Source organism: Eptatretus burgeri, chromosome 18 (genome assembly GCF_056783735.1).
Source record: "Eptatretus burgeri isolate ZD-2024b chromosome 18, Ebu_testis_v1, whole genome shotgun sequence".
Classification (NCBI taxonomy): domain Eukaryota; kingdom Metazoa; phylum Chordata; class Myxini; order Myxiniformes; family Myxinidae; genus Eptatretus; species Eptatretus burgeri.
In genome coordinates, this window is record NC_140978.1 from 30,073,944 (window position 1) to 30,090,615 (window position 16,672).

Below are 16,672 nucleotides of genomic sequence, written 5' to 3' on the forward strand. Positions count from 1 at the left end.
CAGAAATTACTCACGTTTACAGTCCTGGATTTTAGCATCTCCATAGTAGCCATCTTCACACCTTTCACATTTTGGACCTGCTGTGTTGTGTAGACAGTGCTGACAGCTTCCTGTTTCATTGTTACATGCTGCCGCATCCTTGGGGTCCGAGTTACCATTGCAATCACATGGTAAGCATTTACGTCCATGGTACATGGGGTTCCCCGAGTATCCAAGGGCACACTTGCTGCACTGTGGTCCTAGGAGTGAATATGAAAGAGAAGGTTCTTCAAAACTGGGTTCTTCTCATCAAGTTACCAAACATTTCCTCACATGCTGATGTTTATATATTTTATGCTAATAATATCATGATGTTGTTGTGTCCAAAATATAGGTTGATGGAAGGGCAAGGTTATGGATGACTAAAGGGTAATTAGGCACTGATAGTGGGGTGGTGGGATATCAACCACACACAGACAAGGTGTTATGGAATGAAACATAATTCAAAATGTAATCTACTAAACAATTAATTATACACATGAATGAATGAAGGAATTGATTATATAACGACTTGGATTGTATGATGAAACAAACACCAAAATGGCCAGGACACGGTGCTCTATTGACCAAAAAGGACAGAAACTCTCGGAGTATGTTTGGTATATACCCGCCCAACTGTTATCAGGATATTATCTCACAGCGTCATCGGGATTTGGGTGGACTGAAAGTGAGAGGTGGTGTTTGGAGAGTGAGAGCTCGGTTTTGGAGAGCGAGAGCTATGGATTGGACAGTGAGAGCAAAGGTTCAGAGAAGAAGAGTTCGTGTATGGAGAGTGAGAGCAAGGGATCTGTGGAGTGGTGCACAGGTAGGTCGTTCAGGCCTCTGGGACTGTGCTCCCAGACCAGGTCATGACACCAGGTCATGACAAGATGCAGAGACACAATTTGAGTTCAGCACACACGTGCAGCAAACAATAAGCCTTAATGGCTCAACCTACTGGTTGACATGTGGCATTATTACAGAAAATAATTTAAAAAGTGAATATTTTACACCAGTACAATAACCTATCACCACTGACATAAAAATAATTTAAGTGGAATAAATACACTCCTATGACAGCACTAATGCTTCAGTCACATTTGGCTCTGAGGCCGTAGGGTCTAAAAAATCTACAGCCACTAGCAATTATAGGGCAGCCGCAGTATTTCCACGGTCACACAATGTAGCAGTCACATATGTTTTTATTTTTTGGGTAGCCGCACGGGGTATTTAGAAATTGTGGAGACCGAAAACGTGGGGGTGCCGTCCGGTCTTTGATTTGATGTCGCACCGTAACCTTAGGGCGTCCCTGCGGCGGCCATATAATTTTCAAGGCAGACGCAAGGTAGCCTCAAGGTGCCCGCAAGGTGACCGCAGGGGGGGCCAAAGGCGAACGTGGAAATAGTGGGGCCGCCGTAATTTTTTGGGGGTTGGCAAAATTCATTTTTCATTGATAAGAGCATACGGAAAACGCACGAATAACGCAAGCCCACCGTACGCCCTACGTACGGTCGATGTGGAACACATCTACGTCATGGCTACGGCTTGTCAAATTGCTATGGCCAACCTAGAAATGAAAATAGTTATAACTCCGCGCTTTAATTCCACGGAGACCCCTACGGCCTGTAAAATATAGCCATACGGCGTAGGGCCACCCTGAGGCCACCTCAGAAACTCTGTGGCCACCGCACGTTTCTGTCAATTCAGGGAGGGTACGGCCGCCGTATCCTCGCCGCAGAGCAAATGTGACTCATGCTTAACAAACACTCATGTGATCAGCATTGCGGCTGCAAATATAAATGCCAAAGTGAATGAAAGTGATCAGACAGAAAGAGCAGAATTTTAATGAAGTGAATGAAACAAATCAGGTAGATCAAGAGTGAAGTGTAAATTCTTTGCAGAATATAGAAAATATTTAAACCTGATATGAGGATCAATGTTGTGACTTTCCCAGCAAACCTTCCTTGCCAACAATAAGTGGGCTAAATTAGTCTGCAGTTGGAAGGTTCATGGGATCCTTCAAATTTCACAATCACCAGGTCACACATGTAGCGGATATTTACCTTTTTCTCTCAAACGACGAAGTAAGTAATGATAGAATGAATGCACAATGAGAGAATGATGCATTTTCAAACTTTTCTACCTGCGTATCCTTCAGTGCAGTTGCAGGTGATCTGCCTGGTGACTGGATTTTGAGAACAGGAGGTGCCATGGTAGCGCCCACTGTTGGGACCACCAGGGCAAGGGCACGGCTGACAGCCAACTGCGGGGTCACCATAGTATCCTGGAACACACCTGGCAGTACAGCAAAGAAAAGAATATCACCGATGAGCCTAGTTCTTCACATTCATAGATGACGGTAAATAGGGGATGGAAAAGGACAATAAAGGGAATGTGTACCTTTCACATTGCTCTCCCTCGGTGTTTCCCAGACACTCCAGACAAGCCCCGGTGATGGGGTTACAACCAACTGAGTTTCTACGGCAACTGCAGCGCTGACACGTGGGGAAACCAAAGTGGTCCGGCAGGCAGGCCTTGCAGGATGTTCCAGCCACTCTGGGGCGACATCGGCATTCACCAGTCACCGGGTCACAGGGAGGAGACAAAGCTCCTTCAGCATTGCAGTCACAAGCTGGGGTGGGAGCATGAGAAGAAGAGTTGTGTCTGGGTAAAGGATCATGGAATGAAGAGGAAATGAGATGGGTTTATCCTATTACCCTATTGGGATGACCAAACTTGAGCAACCACACAGTGTGATGAGACAATAATTTGCACAGGACAGTTTCCCAAATCGCTACTTGGAGTCCGTCGTTCACATCAGCTTTGCATAATATAACAAATAGCCTCCTCCAACAGCTTATTTGGAAATAAAGCCAAATATTAAATTTCAAAAACGAAGAATCATTAAACCTGATCATTATTATCCATTGTTCACTTTATTATCTTATTTGCACAACTTTAGGAATATTAACGATTCATTTGTGGGTGCTACAATCTCTAGTATACATGTTGGTGGGTAGATAAGTAATGTAATTAATTAATCAATCTAATTTTATGTTCAAATGGAAGTTTTCTTGAAGTTTGTAATTTCATGTGTTGCATCGTCAGCACTGTCATATGGCATGAGCAATATTTGAATATGCAGACAGGTTTGGCAATCTGTTGCACAGTTGTGCAACTTTAAGTTTAGAAAAAAATAAAACTGCATTATATCAGTGGTTACGCAAGAATGTGGACAGGTGCAGTGTGCGATTATTATTACATTGTTTTGAACTGGAAAAGTAGAACTCTGTCACTGTGTTTTGTAAAAAAAAAATCCCACAATTTGGTTTTAAAAAGAGTCTGAGTGAGTGGTGCAGAGATGTTGAACCTGTGTTTGGTTATGCAGAATCCGACTGCAAACCGTAATTGTGGAACTTTGCAAAAAGGGGGCTGCACAACAAAGTGCACCGTCCTTCGGTTGGACGTTAAGCTGAGTGTCCCATTTGCTGGAATTAGTTGGTGAACGATAAATATACCAGGGTTGTATCCCTTCATTCCTTCCCAGAGAGTAGGTGAGTCATTGCCAGAACCATGAACAAATTACAAATTCCTGGCACCTTCAGTCAACCGTCAGAACTGGCCAACTGGTTTGCCAAAATTAGTTTTCACCCAGCAGTTGGGAAAAAATGTGTTCCAGCAGACGTCACAATAAGATGGGAATAATTATTGGTGATGTTAAATAAGTAGACGTCGTAGTAGTAGTAATAGTAGTAGTCGTAGTAGTATGCATTGGCTATAAAAGTCGTCTCCATTGGCCTGGTTATATTCTGTCAATTTCTGTTTCTGACTTGCTTATGTTCACATAAGAACGAAGAAAACTAGAACGTACGGAGACAGTCCTGCTTGGTGGCATCCCCATAGTATCCGTCTTCGCACCTCTCGCACCGAGGGCCCGTCGTATGGTGCAGACATTGCAGACAGTTTCCTGTTATGGGATCACAAGGAGCTTGATCCAATGAGTTTGTGTTGCCATTACAATTGCACTGCACGCACTTCCCTCCAGGGTACGTGGGATTCCCAGAGTATCCACGTGCGCACACATTGCACAGGGCACCTGTGATAGGAAATAGAGCATGTGCGAGTGAGGAGAACAATGCATCAAGTACATGACTGCTTCATGAAGGTTGCAAGGAGAAATGTATGGCTTTTTTAAAATTACTTTTATGACTTCTAATAAGGTTTTATGTGGCCCACTGCCATTGCAATGCCAACACGACCTACTCAGCATTTTGTGGACTTATTTATAGATACCGTTCTATAATAATAAAGTTATTTGACATACATCTGACATGTTTTGGAGATATGCTTTTCAAAGTGATGGGCTGTATACTCAGATCAGGCTGTGTTTAGTAATGATGATAAATGAGCAACGCTTCCTTCTCCTGTGCCTCACTTCCAGTATTTTCAATGTATCTGAGTTGCATGGCCTGAAATTTCACCACGAGGTAATGCATTTTCCTCCACCTGAGTATCCATTGTGGCAGTTACAGGTGATCTGCCTGGTGATTATATCTTGAAAACAGGAAGTGGCATGGTAGTGCCCACTATCTGGAGTACCGGGGCATGGGCATGGCTGGCAACTCGTGGCAGGGTCACTGTAGAATCCTTGTTTGCATCTGGGGGTACATGGCAAAGACATCATTACAATCAGGGAAAATCCTCAGCAGAGCTCTCATTCATTACAGCTGCTCTCAGCACTCCAAAGTGCAATGGAGTAGGCATGTTCCCTGTGGTCAGTTTCTCCAGATCTCATGTTGTGTCACTAGATTTCTGTGCAATCCACAGCCCTGAGACCAATTAGAGCTAGTCAAAAGGAAACTGAGGTACAAGGGCTGCTCTTCTCCCAAGGAAGATGGATTGTTTTTGGAGAAACAAAATATAGGTTCATGAAAGAGTAAAAATCTAATAGTGGGGCAGATAACAGCAATTTTTGAGAGGAATCGTGCAAATGATGATACAAGCATCAAATTTGGCACATTTGTTCTCCAGGGAATTCTAATCAAATCTGCCTGATTGGCCATTTGAAAATCCAAATTTCGAGAAAAAAAAAACTTCAAAAAAGTCAAGATCACGAATCAATGTTGGATGCTAGCTGAGATTAGTGAATGTTTCAGAAACATCATCAAAGACGTTCCAAGTCTGCCATGCAGTTTTCTTCCCTTTACCGTGGAAGGCAGACACGACGTCACATCCAGTGAACTCATGGAAGTATGGGATCCCTCTAGCTTTCTCAGGCCCTATTGTAGAAACTACCTCATGGACTGGAATCCATCGTGCCTTGGCTCCTTGGCCAAAGGCAATCCACATGTTCTCAAGACCTAGTTCCTGTAAGGATGGCAGTACAGATATTACTATGACTAGTACGTCCGTGCCATTAGCCTTAATGATAATGAACTTGCTGTAATCCGTCGTTGCATCCCTGGCGTGTACAAATATTCGAGTGTCAGCTTCTTCATGACAACATGGAGACACAGCATCCAGTGACTTCCTTGTGTTGCTGATGGCATCTTCTCCTTTTGTAACAATGACTGTGCTTGTCGTCTGTGCTTCACACATCTTTTCCGCAAGGAAGTGAAACAGCTCAGTCTTGTTGCTGTCATCTCGAAGAAAGCTTCTCCAGTTACTTGGGGTCTTACTGGTTCCTGTCACTCTTCTTCTGATTCCTTGCCGCCTTTTCGACCCTGCCTCGGACTTCAGACTTGACTTCTTGTACACATCAAACACCACGTCCACCCTCTCGTACCTGGCACCATAGGATTCCACCTTTTGGATGATGTCTTCTTTAGCATAGTCATCAAATATCTTTGAAGTGCATGGAGGTAGGGCATTGATAATTGCTGAGCCATCAATGATGACTGCATCTCCCCTTGGTTCTCTGTCTGGGATGTTCACTTGCGCTTCAAGAATTTCAGCCAGCTGTGACTTCAAATTTTTTTGAAGTTTTTTTATTTCATCAAATTTTTGAAAATTTGGATTTTCAAATGGCCAATCAGGCAGATTTGATCAGAAAGCCCTGCAGAACAGAAATCCCAAAATTGATGCTTGTATCATAATTTGCACGATTTTTCTACTCTCTACTATACTATAAGTCTATGGAACTTGTGGAATGATATACGTACGCATAGTGTCGTTTACCTCATTTGTGGTCTTGCTCTCAGGTATTTGTCCCTCACAAGCTCGACTAGGACATACTCTCTCAGCCAGTAACCCAAACCTTGTTACCCTCCCCAAATCCAGGCTAACTGCTTGATCTCTACTCTTTTGTCTCCCTTTTATTTAATCTATTGATTCATTTCCCTGAGTCTGTCCAATCATGTTCTTCTTTGCACTTATTTAATGATCTCTTGTTATCCTCTACTCTTATTTGCAATCTTCGCTCTTACCACAGACTCTTCTCCTGTCCATTAACACGTTTTTTTTTTGAGACAATATTGAGGAAGAGCAGGGACACAAATAGTAAAAGGCAACAAACAGAGAGTGGGGCAGTGGTGCAACAGATGGACACAATAAACAAAGGAATGAATGAACAGAAAAAGAGGAAACAGAGTAACATGCAAGTAAGGAACTCTGCCTGCTATGCACAATTAATGGAGGTAGAAAAGATTGTTGGTGGGGATGTGGATGGGGGTTCGGGGGGAGGGGGAGAGGAGGGTGAGGGGGTGACATGATATGGTGGCACAGCAGTAGATGATAAATGGGGTTTCTGGGACGCCCATTCAAATGAATGGGGGAAAAGGGAAAAACTTTCTGACCAAATCCCCAAAAGATGAAAATGGGAGACATGCTTTCTCCTCCTCTATCCCCTCCCCCCCGCCCCCCCCCATACAAGCAAATGTAAAATTGAGACAATGAAAGATTGAGACTTAGGCCTAAGTCACATTTGCTCTATGGCTAGGATACGGCGGCCGTAACCCCCCCCCCCCGAATTGACAGAAACATGCGGCGGCCGCAGAGATTCTGAGGTGGCCTCAGTGTGGCCCTACGCCATTTGGCTATCTTTTACAAGCCGTAGGTGTCGCCGTGGAATTATAGCGCGGAGTTATAAGATAAAATCAAAAGAAGAAATTTAAAAGTAAGTTTTAAATGAAAGAAGAGATAAAATCTCTATTTCAGCCCTCACACCCGAACCAAACCCCAAAAGGCCGAAGTCATTTCCTTTATGAGACAAAACCGAAAAAAATCCATTGTTGTGTAATTTCCCATGATGTCATCAACTCGGACTATTTAATAGCAAACGCGAACTTAGTATGTTTTATTCAGAAAATGGAGTATTCAGAAGATTACTCCAACCTTGCAGTTCAATCATTTTCACAAGATGAGAAGTGAGATCCTTAAACCAATTCATGATTTGTTGTTTTATACAGAATTAAATCACTATACAACCAATAATTATTGTATGTTTTTTTTCTATCAGGTTGTCCCCAATAAGAACATCGTTGATAACTGATCTGGAAAATGAGGTAATTGAATATCATGAAGAATGGCAAAAAATGAATGACATCCTTAAAGACATTCAATCGTTTCGAAAAGAATTGAATGACATTATTGTTGGTTGGAAAGAACTCCTCTCACGTCCTCTGACCTTGAATGAGTTGAGTCAAAGGTGAGAAATTATCCCTCTGTCTCTCTCTGTGTATCACTGTGTCTCTGTGTGTGTCTCTTTCTTTGTATCTGTCTGCCTCTCTCTCTGTCTATGTCTCTCTCTGGCTTTCTCTCCCTCTGTCTCTATCTCTGTCTCTATGTCTCTGTCTATATCTGTCTTGAGTGTTGACTCATTATTATTATTATTATAATTTTTTTTTTCAGTTTAAACACTTGTCTGGATGAACCCAACACACAACTTCATCTTCTGGAGGAATCTGACACTACACTCAATCTTCTGGAGGTAAATGCTTTTGTGTTTTTAATGTTTTTTAATATCATTATATAATCTTTATATACCCTAATGGTTCTTCCTCTTTCTTTGAACAGAAAATGGTGAAAAATCACAATCTGTCAGACTCCAGAGAAAGAAGATTTTGTTCAATGTTTTTACTTTTGTTTTTACAGAAAAGCTTTCCTTATAATTATCTGATTTTGAATTACAAAAAAAAGAATAAAGGAGATGAAAAGGGGAGGGGTGGGGGAGGGTTAGGGTTAGGGTTTGGGGGGTATGTGCGCTCCCCCAACGACCCACCACCTCCCTCATCCCTCTCCCCTCCCCTCCCCGTGTGTGTGTGGAAGGGTGGGGGGGTGGGATGAGGGGGGTGGTGGGTAAAAGGTGGGGGCGCACAGGGGGAAGGGGGGTGGGGCTTGTGTGGGTGAGGCTTGTGTGGGTGGAGCTTGTATGGGTAGGAGCTTGTGTGGGTGGGTGGAGCTTGCATGAATGGGGTTTGCGTGGATGTGGCTTGTGTGGGTTGACAATTTTTTTTTAAAATGAAATAAACATGTTGTGTGTGGGGAACTAATAAACTAGCCACTAATTATGTGGATATGATGGATGTGGATGAGGCTTATGTGGGTGGGGTTTGCATGGGTGGGGCTTTTGTGAGTGGGGTTTGCGTGGGTGTGGTTTGTGTGAGTGGAGTTTGTGTGGGTGGGGTTTGCATGGGTGTGGCTTGTGTGGGCAGAGACAAAAAGGGGCGGAGTTAAAAAAGGGGCAGAGTCAAAAAATTTTAATTTATCTTTGTCTTTTGTAATTCCTGTGAATAAAATGAACCTAAAATTTCTTCCCCCTTTAAATGACATAATTTGAAAGTCCAAGGGTTTTTTTGAATTTATCTTTGTCTTTTGTAATTCCTGTGAATAAAATGAACCTCACATATCTTCCCCCTTTAAATCACATCATTTGTAAATCCAAGGAACTGTACCGACATCAACAATATAAAAAAGTTCATTTGTCCATCGCTTGGTATAACCTTTTTCAAAATGAGATTTCCACCTGTTTTTTTCTGACTACATCAGCAACTTTGAACTTAGGCTTTCTGACATTAATCTCTTTTTCATATTTTAATTTTGTAAATGTATCTGATGGTTCAATTTTCGTTGAGGTATGAATCGTGTCATTATACCTATCTACAATGTCCTGAATTAAAGACAACCATTGTTGAGAACCGAGTTGAGTGAATTTTTTTATCGTCTCTCTTTTAAAGTGCGATTAAAATGCTCAATAACAACTGCTTTTCCTTCATTAAAGGTGCTGTATAATGTAATGTTGTTATTTTAAAGAAAATTCATAAATGTTTTCTTGTAGAACTCTGTACCCTCATCAGTCCACAATTTTTTAGGTTTTCTCTTGCTTTAATTGAATATCTGTTGGAAAGCTAACATAAGAGTATTACTTGTTTTGTTTTTCAGAGACAACCCACACATATCTACTCCTCCAATCAATAACGGTTAAAGCATACTTGTACCCCTTATCATGATTGAGTTCAATTAAATCAGTGGACCAGATATAATCAACTTCCTTGGAATAAACCTTCCTTCTATGAAACTTTGTGAATATTGGTTTATGTAATTCATAAGCTAATTGCTCTTCAATCTTAATGACATCATTAGAGCCTATAAGTTTTTTGAATTTCCAAGCCCAAGTTTCAATTTAGCACTGATCATCCTCTTCACGATGAACCTATCAACTTTTTCTCTCAAGGTTGGATTTTGTATCAGAGACAAATTAAACAACATTTCTCTTCCAATGATGTGCTATTCCCATAATCAATATCATACTTCATGCACACATTATCAACCCTATTGATCGGTTTGCTCCATGGTTTAGGATTGTCAGCCTCATCTAATCTTTTATTCAAGTTTGTTCCTGGACCACAGAAAGAATACCCTGATAGATATAATTCTCCTGGTATTCCAGTTGTTGTAAATTTACTTCCTGATAAAAACTTTTGAACATCTCCCCCTCGTTTGTGTTTGGTGATGAATTTACTCTTTTTAGAGCCACACATCGAACATGTGTCTTTTTGTATAACCCTATTATTTTTACATTTAACATTCGACATATTTTTACTCTTGGTTTTCTTTTTACATTTGAGACAATAACTCATTTATTTATGTGAAAAATTCCAACAGTCTGAAAACCTTTTTAGTTTCCAACATGCACATTTGAATCTTGATTTTTAAAACATAAAGAATCCTGAGAAATGGCTTCACTCTCTCCTCCATTTATGTAAGAAAAAATATGTAAAACTTTACCCAAAGTCAATTACACCAACATCATCAATAATATAATCTTTTCCTTCTTTCTCTTCTTTATCTCCACTTTCCAGTTGAAATCTTCTCCCTGAAATCGATGTTAATACTCGACGCATATATTTCTCATTGACTTGTCAATTCTTTGTTTTCCTTCTCAGTGCGTTGAGATTGATTTATTTTCTGTAATACCTTTGATGTTTTTATAATCTCATTGGTTTTCATATTTTTATGTTTATTTATTCTCTCTCTTTCCACCCTCTCCCTCTCCTCCTTCTCTCTCTTCTCGCTCTCCTCCTTGTCTCACTTCTCCCTCTCCTCCTTGTCTCACTTCTCCCTCTCCTCCTTGTCTCACTTCTCCCTCTCCTCCTTGTCTCACTTCTCCCTCTCCTCCTTCTCCCACTTCTCCCACTCCATTTTTTATATCAGTATAAGGCCAGTTCTTAATAGAAAAAATGCCCGTGTCTATGTTCCAATTAATAAGGAATGTAAAATCTAACACCCTTTGCTTGTAGGTATCCTTGAATGCAAAAATTATAATTTTCTGGAAGCCTTCTTGCTGTCATTTATATATCAGAAATATATGACAGATTAATATGATGACACGTAATAACACCCCATCTTCCTGTTGTTAAATCAGTTTGTATTCCTCGACTTTGTATAATTATCTAATTTCCTTCCTTCTTTGTCAAATAAACTATTGCTTCACTATAATATAATTTCCTATCCCCGAAATCATGTATTTGTTGTTTGCTATTTGTGATTCCACATATCTCCTGATTCTTACCAAGAAGAAAATATTCTTCTTCACGAGACTGATAAAAAATCGTGTAGGTCTTCGAGGTTTAATGAAAAAGACCAATTATATCGTAAATCACACACATTATACCTCCATTTCTCTATTCTCATATTAACTATACTTCCTTCTTTATAAAATTCAATACTAAACAGATAATTGAATTGAATAAGAAAAGGTGTGTGGTTTGTTGAAGCAGGTGTTGTGGTTGTAAATTCTACTCGTTTAACAAAACGTGCTGTTTTATTTAAGGATATATATATTGTGATAAATCACTTAATCTCACCAAGTCATTCACGTCAATCAGGCTTGGATAATTTATTAATTTAAAAACATTTTTCATATTAATATTTTTTGCTATACTATATTTCTGTCGTTCAGCCTGTGCCTTTGTGTAATAATTTGATAAATCAATATCCAGTTCTTGGGATACACCAAAGATAGAACCATCTTTTCCAACATGTCATTTATATAAGATTAAAAATAATGTCATAAAATTTTTTTATTTTTGTTGAGTTGAAATAGCACATGAAGACATAGTTGACCACAACACTTGGAATTTAACTATTGGACTTGAAATGTTTGATAAACACCATTCTGTAAGAATTTATTACTTCAACAGGTGGTGGAAGACCAAAACTATCAAAACAATATTTAACCTGATTATTATAAATACAAACCCAATGAGAACCATTTCCATGATTATCTTCTAAGTTCATAATAATATTCTTTGTATGTTTAGGCACGTTTGTTAATTCATCTCTCATACAAATAACCACATTACGAATTTTTAATTTCTTACAACATTTGATAAGTTTTAAATTTGATGTTGTATTCTTTCTAAATTCTTTAAACCACTCATCAATGCTCATTTATTTATTAGAAAGATATAATCCATTACCCCTTTTAGTCAATTTTACACCTGCTTGTGCGATAGAAGAAAGCATATCTCCAACTAACAATCTCACTTTATCAGGTAGGCTTTCAAGTTTTTCAGCAAAATCTACAATTACACCACCTCCACCAATTTGTTTCTCCAACTCTTTGTTATGTCTTTCCAACTCCTTTTGAGCCCAGAGTTGAGCCTTCCTTTCGTTGGCAGTTTTCACTGCTGCTAAAATACCAGCCGTCAATGCTCCAGCCACACTTAAACCAGCAAATAAAGGAATTAGAAATGGGAGAAATCCTCCACTCATCTCTCATTGAATATTTCTTCAACATTAGTTCTGAAATTTTAATTTTAAGTGAGCCAGTATCGTTCAAGATTTTCACCTGTTCTCTTGTGAGCAAAACATCAATTCTTCCTGCTCCTTTTCTCTGAATTGTATTTACGTTAATCATACAAGGCTTTTGATTTTGAATACAAGATGATAGTTTATTAAGGATCATTTGATTAACATATACCCCAGTTGGCACTTTACTACTCATTTATTTATCAAAAAAATTAGGTGAGACTAATCATAACACCATTTTCTGTATTTATCTGTAATTCTGTTTCTTGCAAAAGCAAACAATATGGATCAACTTCTTCACTCTCGCCTCTTTCAATGTATGGGGAAGTATCCACTCGATTAGACTTTATAGTTTCCTTTTGAGCACTTAGGTCAATCGCATAGATTGTATACAGACTTTTAAATGCTGTCACATCCAAACTGGGTTCTTTATTATCCCTCGCCAACCAAGGAAGTTGGCGGGGGATATAGAAATGGGTTCCATCCGTCCCTCACATTTCGTTTCTGGAGCTTAACTAAAAATCCCCTCAAGATATCTTTACGAAATTTGGTACACATCTCAAGCAAGTGGTGAACTCGTGCCTTTTGTTTCCATTGCTTTCACACACCTTTTGTTAAGACTTGTATGCTTCAGCATAATCATTTTTTTCCCAATTAATTTCAAATCTATCTCGTGGATTAAATGTTCCATCTGGAGAAACGCAAAGTTGATTCACCTTCGCATTATCACTCAACGCAATATTCTTATCAGTAGCAGTATCACCATCTGATTAAAAATAAAAAAATGAGCCACAGGTATCGTGGCTTTCCTTCCAGAACACCCAAATTTCACGTGTAAGTGGTTTGGTTCAGTTTAACGTGTTGGCATCTTCTTTTAAGGTATGATACATTGAGTGGTTTCTTTGAGTCAAGTCTTCCATTCAACATCTCCTGTTTTAGATTATGAGTATATTCACTATATCTTGGAAACAAGCTTCAAAGTTAATTAATGGACCAAGTTTTGAGCGAGCAGAGTTGTTTTCAGAGAATTTTTGTGCTATCCATTTGAAAAAAAGAGAGTATTGAAATGGATAAACCTATTTATATGGGAACATCAATTCTTGACTTGTCAAAGTCGTTAATGTATGACTATTACTATAATAATTTAAATCAAAGTATCAGAATAATGTGTCATTGTTATATATGGATACAGATAGTTTTATGTTAGAAATTAAGACAAGTGATGTATATGAGGATATGATTGATAATATTTATATATATATATATATATATATATATATATATATATATATATATATATATATATATATATATATATATATATATGATGCAAGTAATTATAAGTCAGGTGATGTGTTGTTTTCATCAAAGAATAAAAAGGTTATTGGTAAGTTTAAAGATGAATTGGGTGGGAAGGTCATGAGTGAATTTATAGGATTGATATCAAAGTCTTATGCTTTTACGTATATTGATAATAATGCCATTGAAAGGTGTGATAAGAAGCAAAAAGGGAATAAAGAAAAATATAATCAAGGAAACAATAAGCTTTAAACATTATTACAACTGTTTAACCTTAAAGAAGGAAGAGTGCAGAAAAATGAATGCAATTAGAAGTGAAAAACATCAATTATATACAGAAGAGATAAATAAGAAAGCATTAGGAGCTTTTGATGATAAAACATATATTTTAGAGAATGGAATCAATAGTATCCCTTATGGTTACAAGTATAAGTGTTAAGATATTGGGTTGGGGATTTTAACGGGCTTCCACCGTCTTTTTACTGATTTATAAGTGATCGAACCAAGCAATAACCAAACCAAAGAGTGTAGATGTAATCAGCCTTGATATTTAAATGGAAAACATAAAGAATGTGAGAAATATCAAATTAGTCTTACTGAAGAAATAACCGGGGTAAAAGTAGATAAAACAAATAAGCGGATAAATTTAATTACAAATAAGTTGGAGGATGTAAAAGAAAAAAAATTATATCCTTGAATGGACTGAAAACTTTGATGGTTATCAATTGAGCAATGGAAAAATAATTTACTACAATCTCAAAATGATATGTGGCTCAGGAGGTGGACAAACAAGAGCATTAAGAGAAGTTTATCATTTCATTTCTGCTCAGCAAAGACACTTAAACCAAGAACTAAGTTCCAAAGTAATCTTTGTGAATATACTCGATGTAAATGAATGTTATAAGGAAATTAAGTTATTTCCTAAAGTAGAACATGGACAAATATTCGTTGGTTTGCTCTTTGAGTTTAATGAAAATATGAAAGGGAAAAGTACTTTAATCAGTAAGTCTCAATCTTTCATAGTCTCAATTTTACATTTGCTTGTATGGGAGGGAAGGGGATAGGTGGGGAGGAAGTGTATCTCCCATTTTGAACTTTTCGGGCTTGGGTCAGAAAGGTTTTCCCTTTTTCCCCATTTATTTGAATGGGCATCCCAGAAACCCCATTTATCATCTACTCACACCACTTGCTTGAAGCGAAGGAGAGAAAAGTGGGTTTTGAACGGTCTCAGGAAGGCCCCACCTACTCATTCTGTAAGGCTGCAGCTCCTTTCCCAGCAATGGTTGGAGGCCCTAAAGCTCAAACAAGAGGTCAAGGCTGTTTCCGTGGACATACCTCGGGCATGTGAGACTTTGCTTGCCAAGCTATTTGTCTGTGACATACAAGGCCACCTTCATTCCTGAATTCCTGACTTCCTCCATTGGTGCAGTTAACACATTTGCATCAATGGAATCCGCTCCTCTCCTGTCCCAGTGGAGTCTCGAGTGTTCCAAGCTAGTTCTTTGGGCCCAGTCTTCCAAACCGATATGTAAACAACCTCTCTGATGCTCAAGACAACTCTCTCTTCCTTTTTTCAGATGACTCAACATTGTGTCGTGCAGTACCCCCATCCCAATGATAGCAAGAGTCACTCTCTGCTAATCTGGAAATTATTCGATGCTGGTCTGATAAAATGGAACATATCCTTCCATCTCAGAAAATCTCACTGTCTCCCCAATCACCCTGGAAGAATAATCAAACGAACCCACCTATCTATTTCTATGGTCCCATTTGAAGAGCTTCAGTCTCACCATCAGCCATGACCTCTCCTGGGCCCCCATATAACCAAGCTGGCCTCTAAACCAAGCCACAGACTGTGCATCTTCGATCGTTCTAAGTCTTCCTTTAAAAAGAAAAAAAAAACATCTAAACTACTTCAGTATACAAGGCCATTGTCTGCAACTCAACAGGCTCCAGCATCACATCAGCATCTCCTGGATTATGCGTTTTTAAAGCTCTCAAAATGATTTTAATCTGGCTTGATGAGGTTGAACTACAAGGTCTGCTGCTTTCACATCACAGACAGGTCGTTGTCTGTGTTTTTTTAACCACTTCTCCTCTGATTTAGTGGTGTCCACTCTCTCAGCCTTCTGACCCTCACCAACAACTCCAGGATGTATGTGTTTCAGTAACCATCTCTTGGTTAAACATCCAAAATCCAAATGGAAACCACAAAAAAATTTAAACCTTTTCCCCCCCACTTACCAAGGATGTGAAAAAGCCTTCAATAGGCCATACCAGATATGGCGAATTGAGTTGGAGACTTGAACTCGAGTCGCACATTTTGTGACTTGTGACTTGAGACTTCGCCTTAAAGACTTGAGACTTGAGCATGTAGACTTGTTGACAATGATGATGAATGAATGAACACAATATCAAAAGAAATACATCTCCGTGATGTGTTTTTGACTAATTTTACTTCGATTTCTGGTAGGATGTGATTATATTTATAAACAAAGACCACCGGAGTCGCGCGCCAAAGGGGGCACGAACTCGGAAAATAGATCACGCCGAGCTTAGAAAAGGTATTAGTTAGGGTTAAGGTGAGGTATGAACCAAATATTAATCACCAACCTTCCATATTCGGAGCAGAATCAACAAGATTAATGACACTCAAAAGACTGAGTCTGGTCACTGAGTTTTGTTCCCAAATGTAACCATTACACCATTGAGTCTGGTCAATGGGCTTGAATTGAAGCAATTAAACTTTGTCATTTTTATATTTTCCATGTTATTTATTTTACTGAGAACACATGCCCCCAAAAAAATCATCAAGCTCATATAACCAACCAGCTCATACTTGTGTAAACCTTCTGAGTATTAAAGGCTTACACGTAACCCAGCTCTATGATAATTACATTATGACATTACATTTGACTTGAGACTTGCCCTCATAGACTTGAGACTTTCCTTCAATGACTTGAGACTTGACTTGAGACTTGCCCTCAGACTTGCCCTCCTAGACTTGAGACTTGCCTTCATAGACTTGGCTTAGGTGACTTGTTGACATCTCAGGGCAATACCAATCCCACTCTTTCTTTCATGGTTTTGATTAGGCATTCCACCA

The 16,672-nt window shown here is 39.1% G+C and overlaps 1 protein-coding gene across 3 annotated transcripts in view; it reads right to left on the minus strand.

Annotated features, from left to right (window-relative positions):
- Positions 1-16,672, minus strand: part of LOC147008814 (laminin subunit alpha-2-like) — a 212,048-nt gene that overhangs the window by 41,247 nt on the left and 154,129 nt on the right. For all 3 annotated transcript variants that reach the window (XM_085863848.1, XM_085863849.1, XM_085863847.1), the window contains 5 exons: positions 4,525-4,676; positions 3,890-4,114; positions 2,419-2,650; positions 2,162-2,313; positions 15-239 (listed from right to left, as the gene is read on the minus strand). In XM_085863848.1, coding sequence (XP_085719974.1) covers positions 15-239; positions 2,162-2,313; positions 2,419-2,650; positions 3,890-4,114; positions 4,525-4,676 — 986 coding nt within the window. The remainder of the gene's footprint in view (positions 1-14; positions 240-2,161; positions 2,314-2,418; positions 2,651-3,889; positions 4,115-4,524; positions 4,677-16,672) is intronic.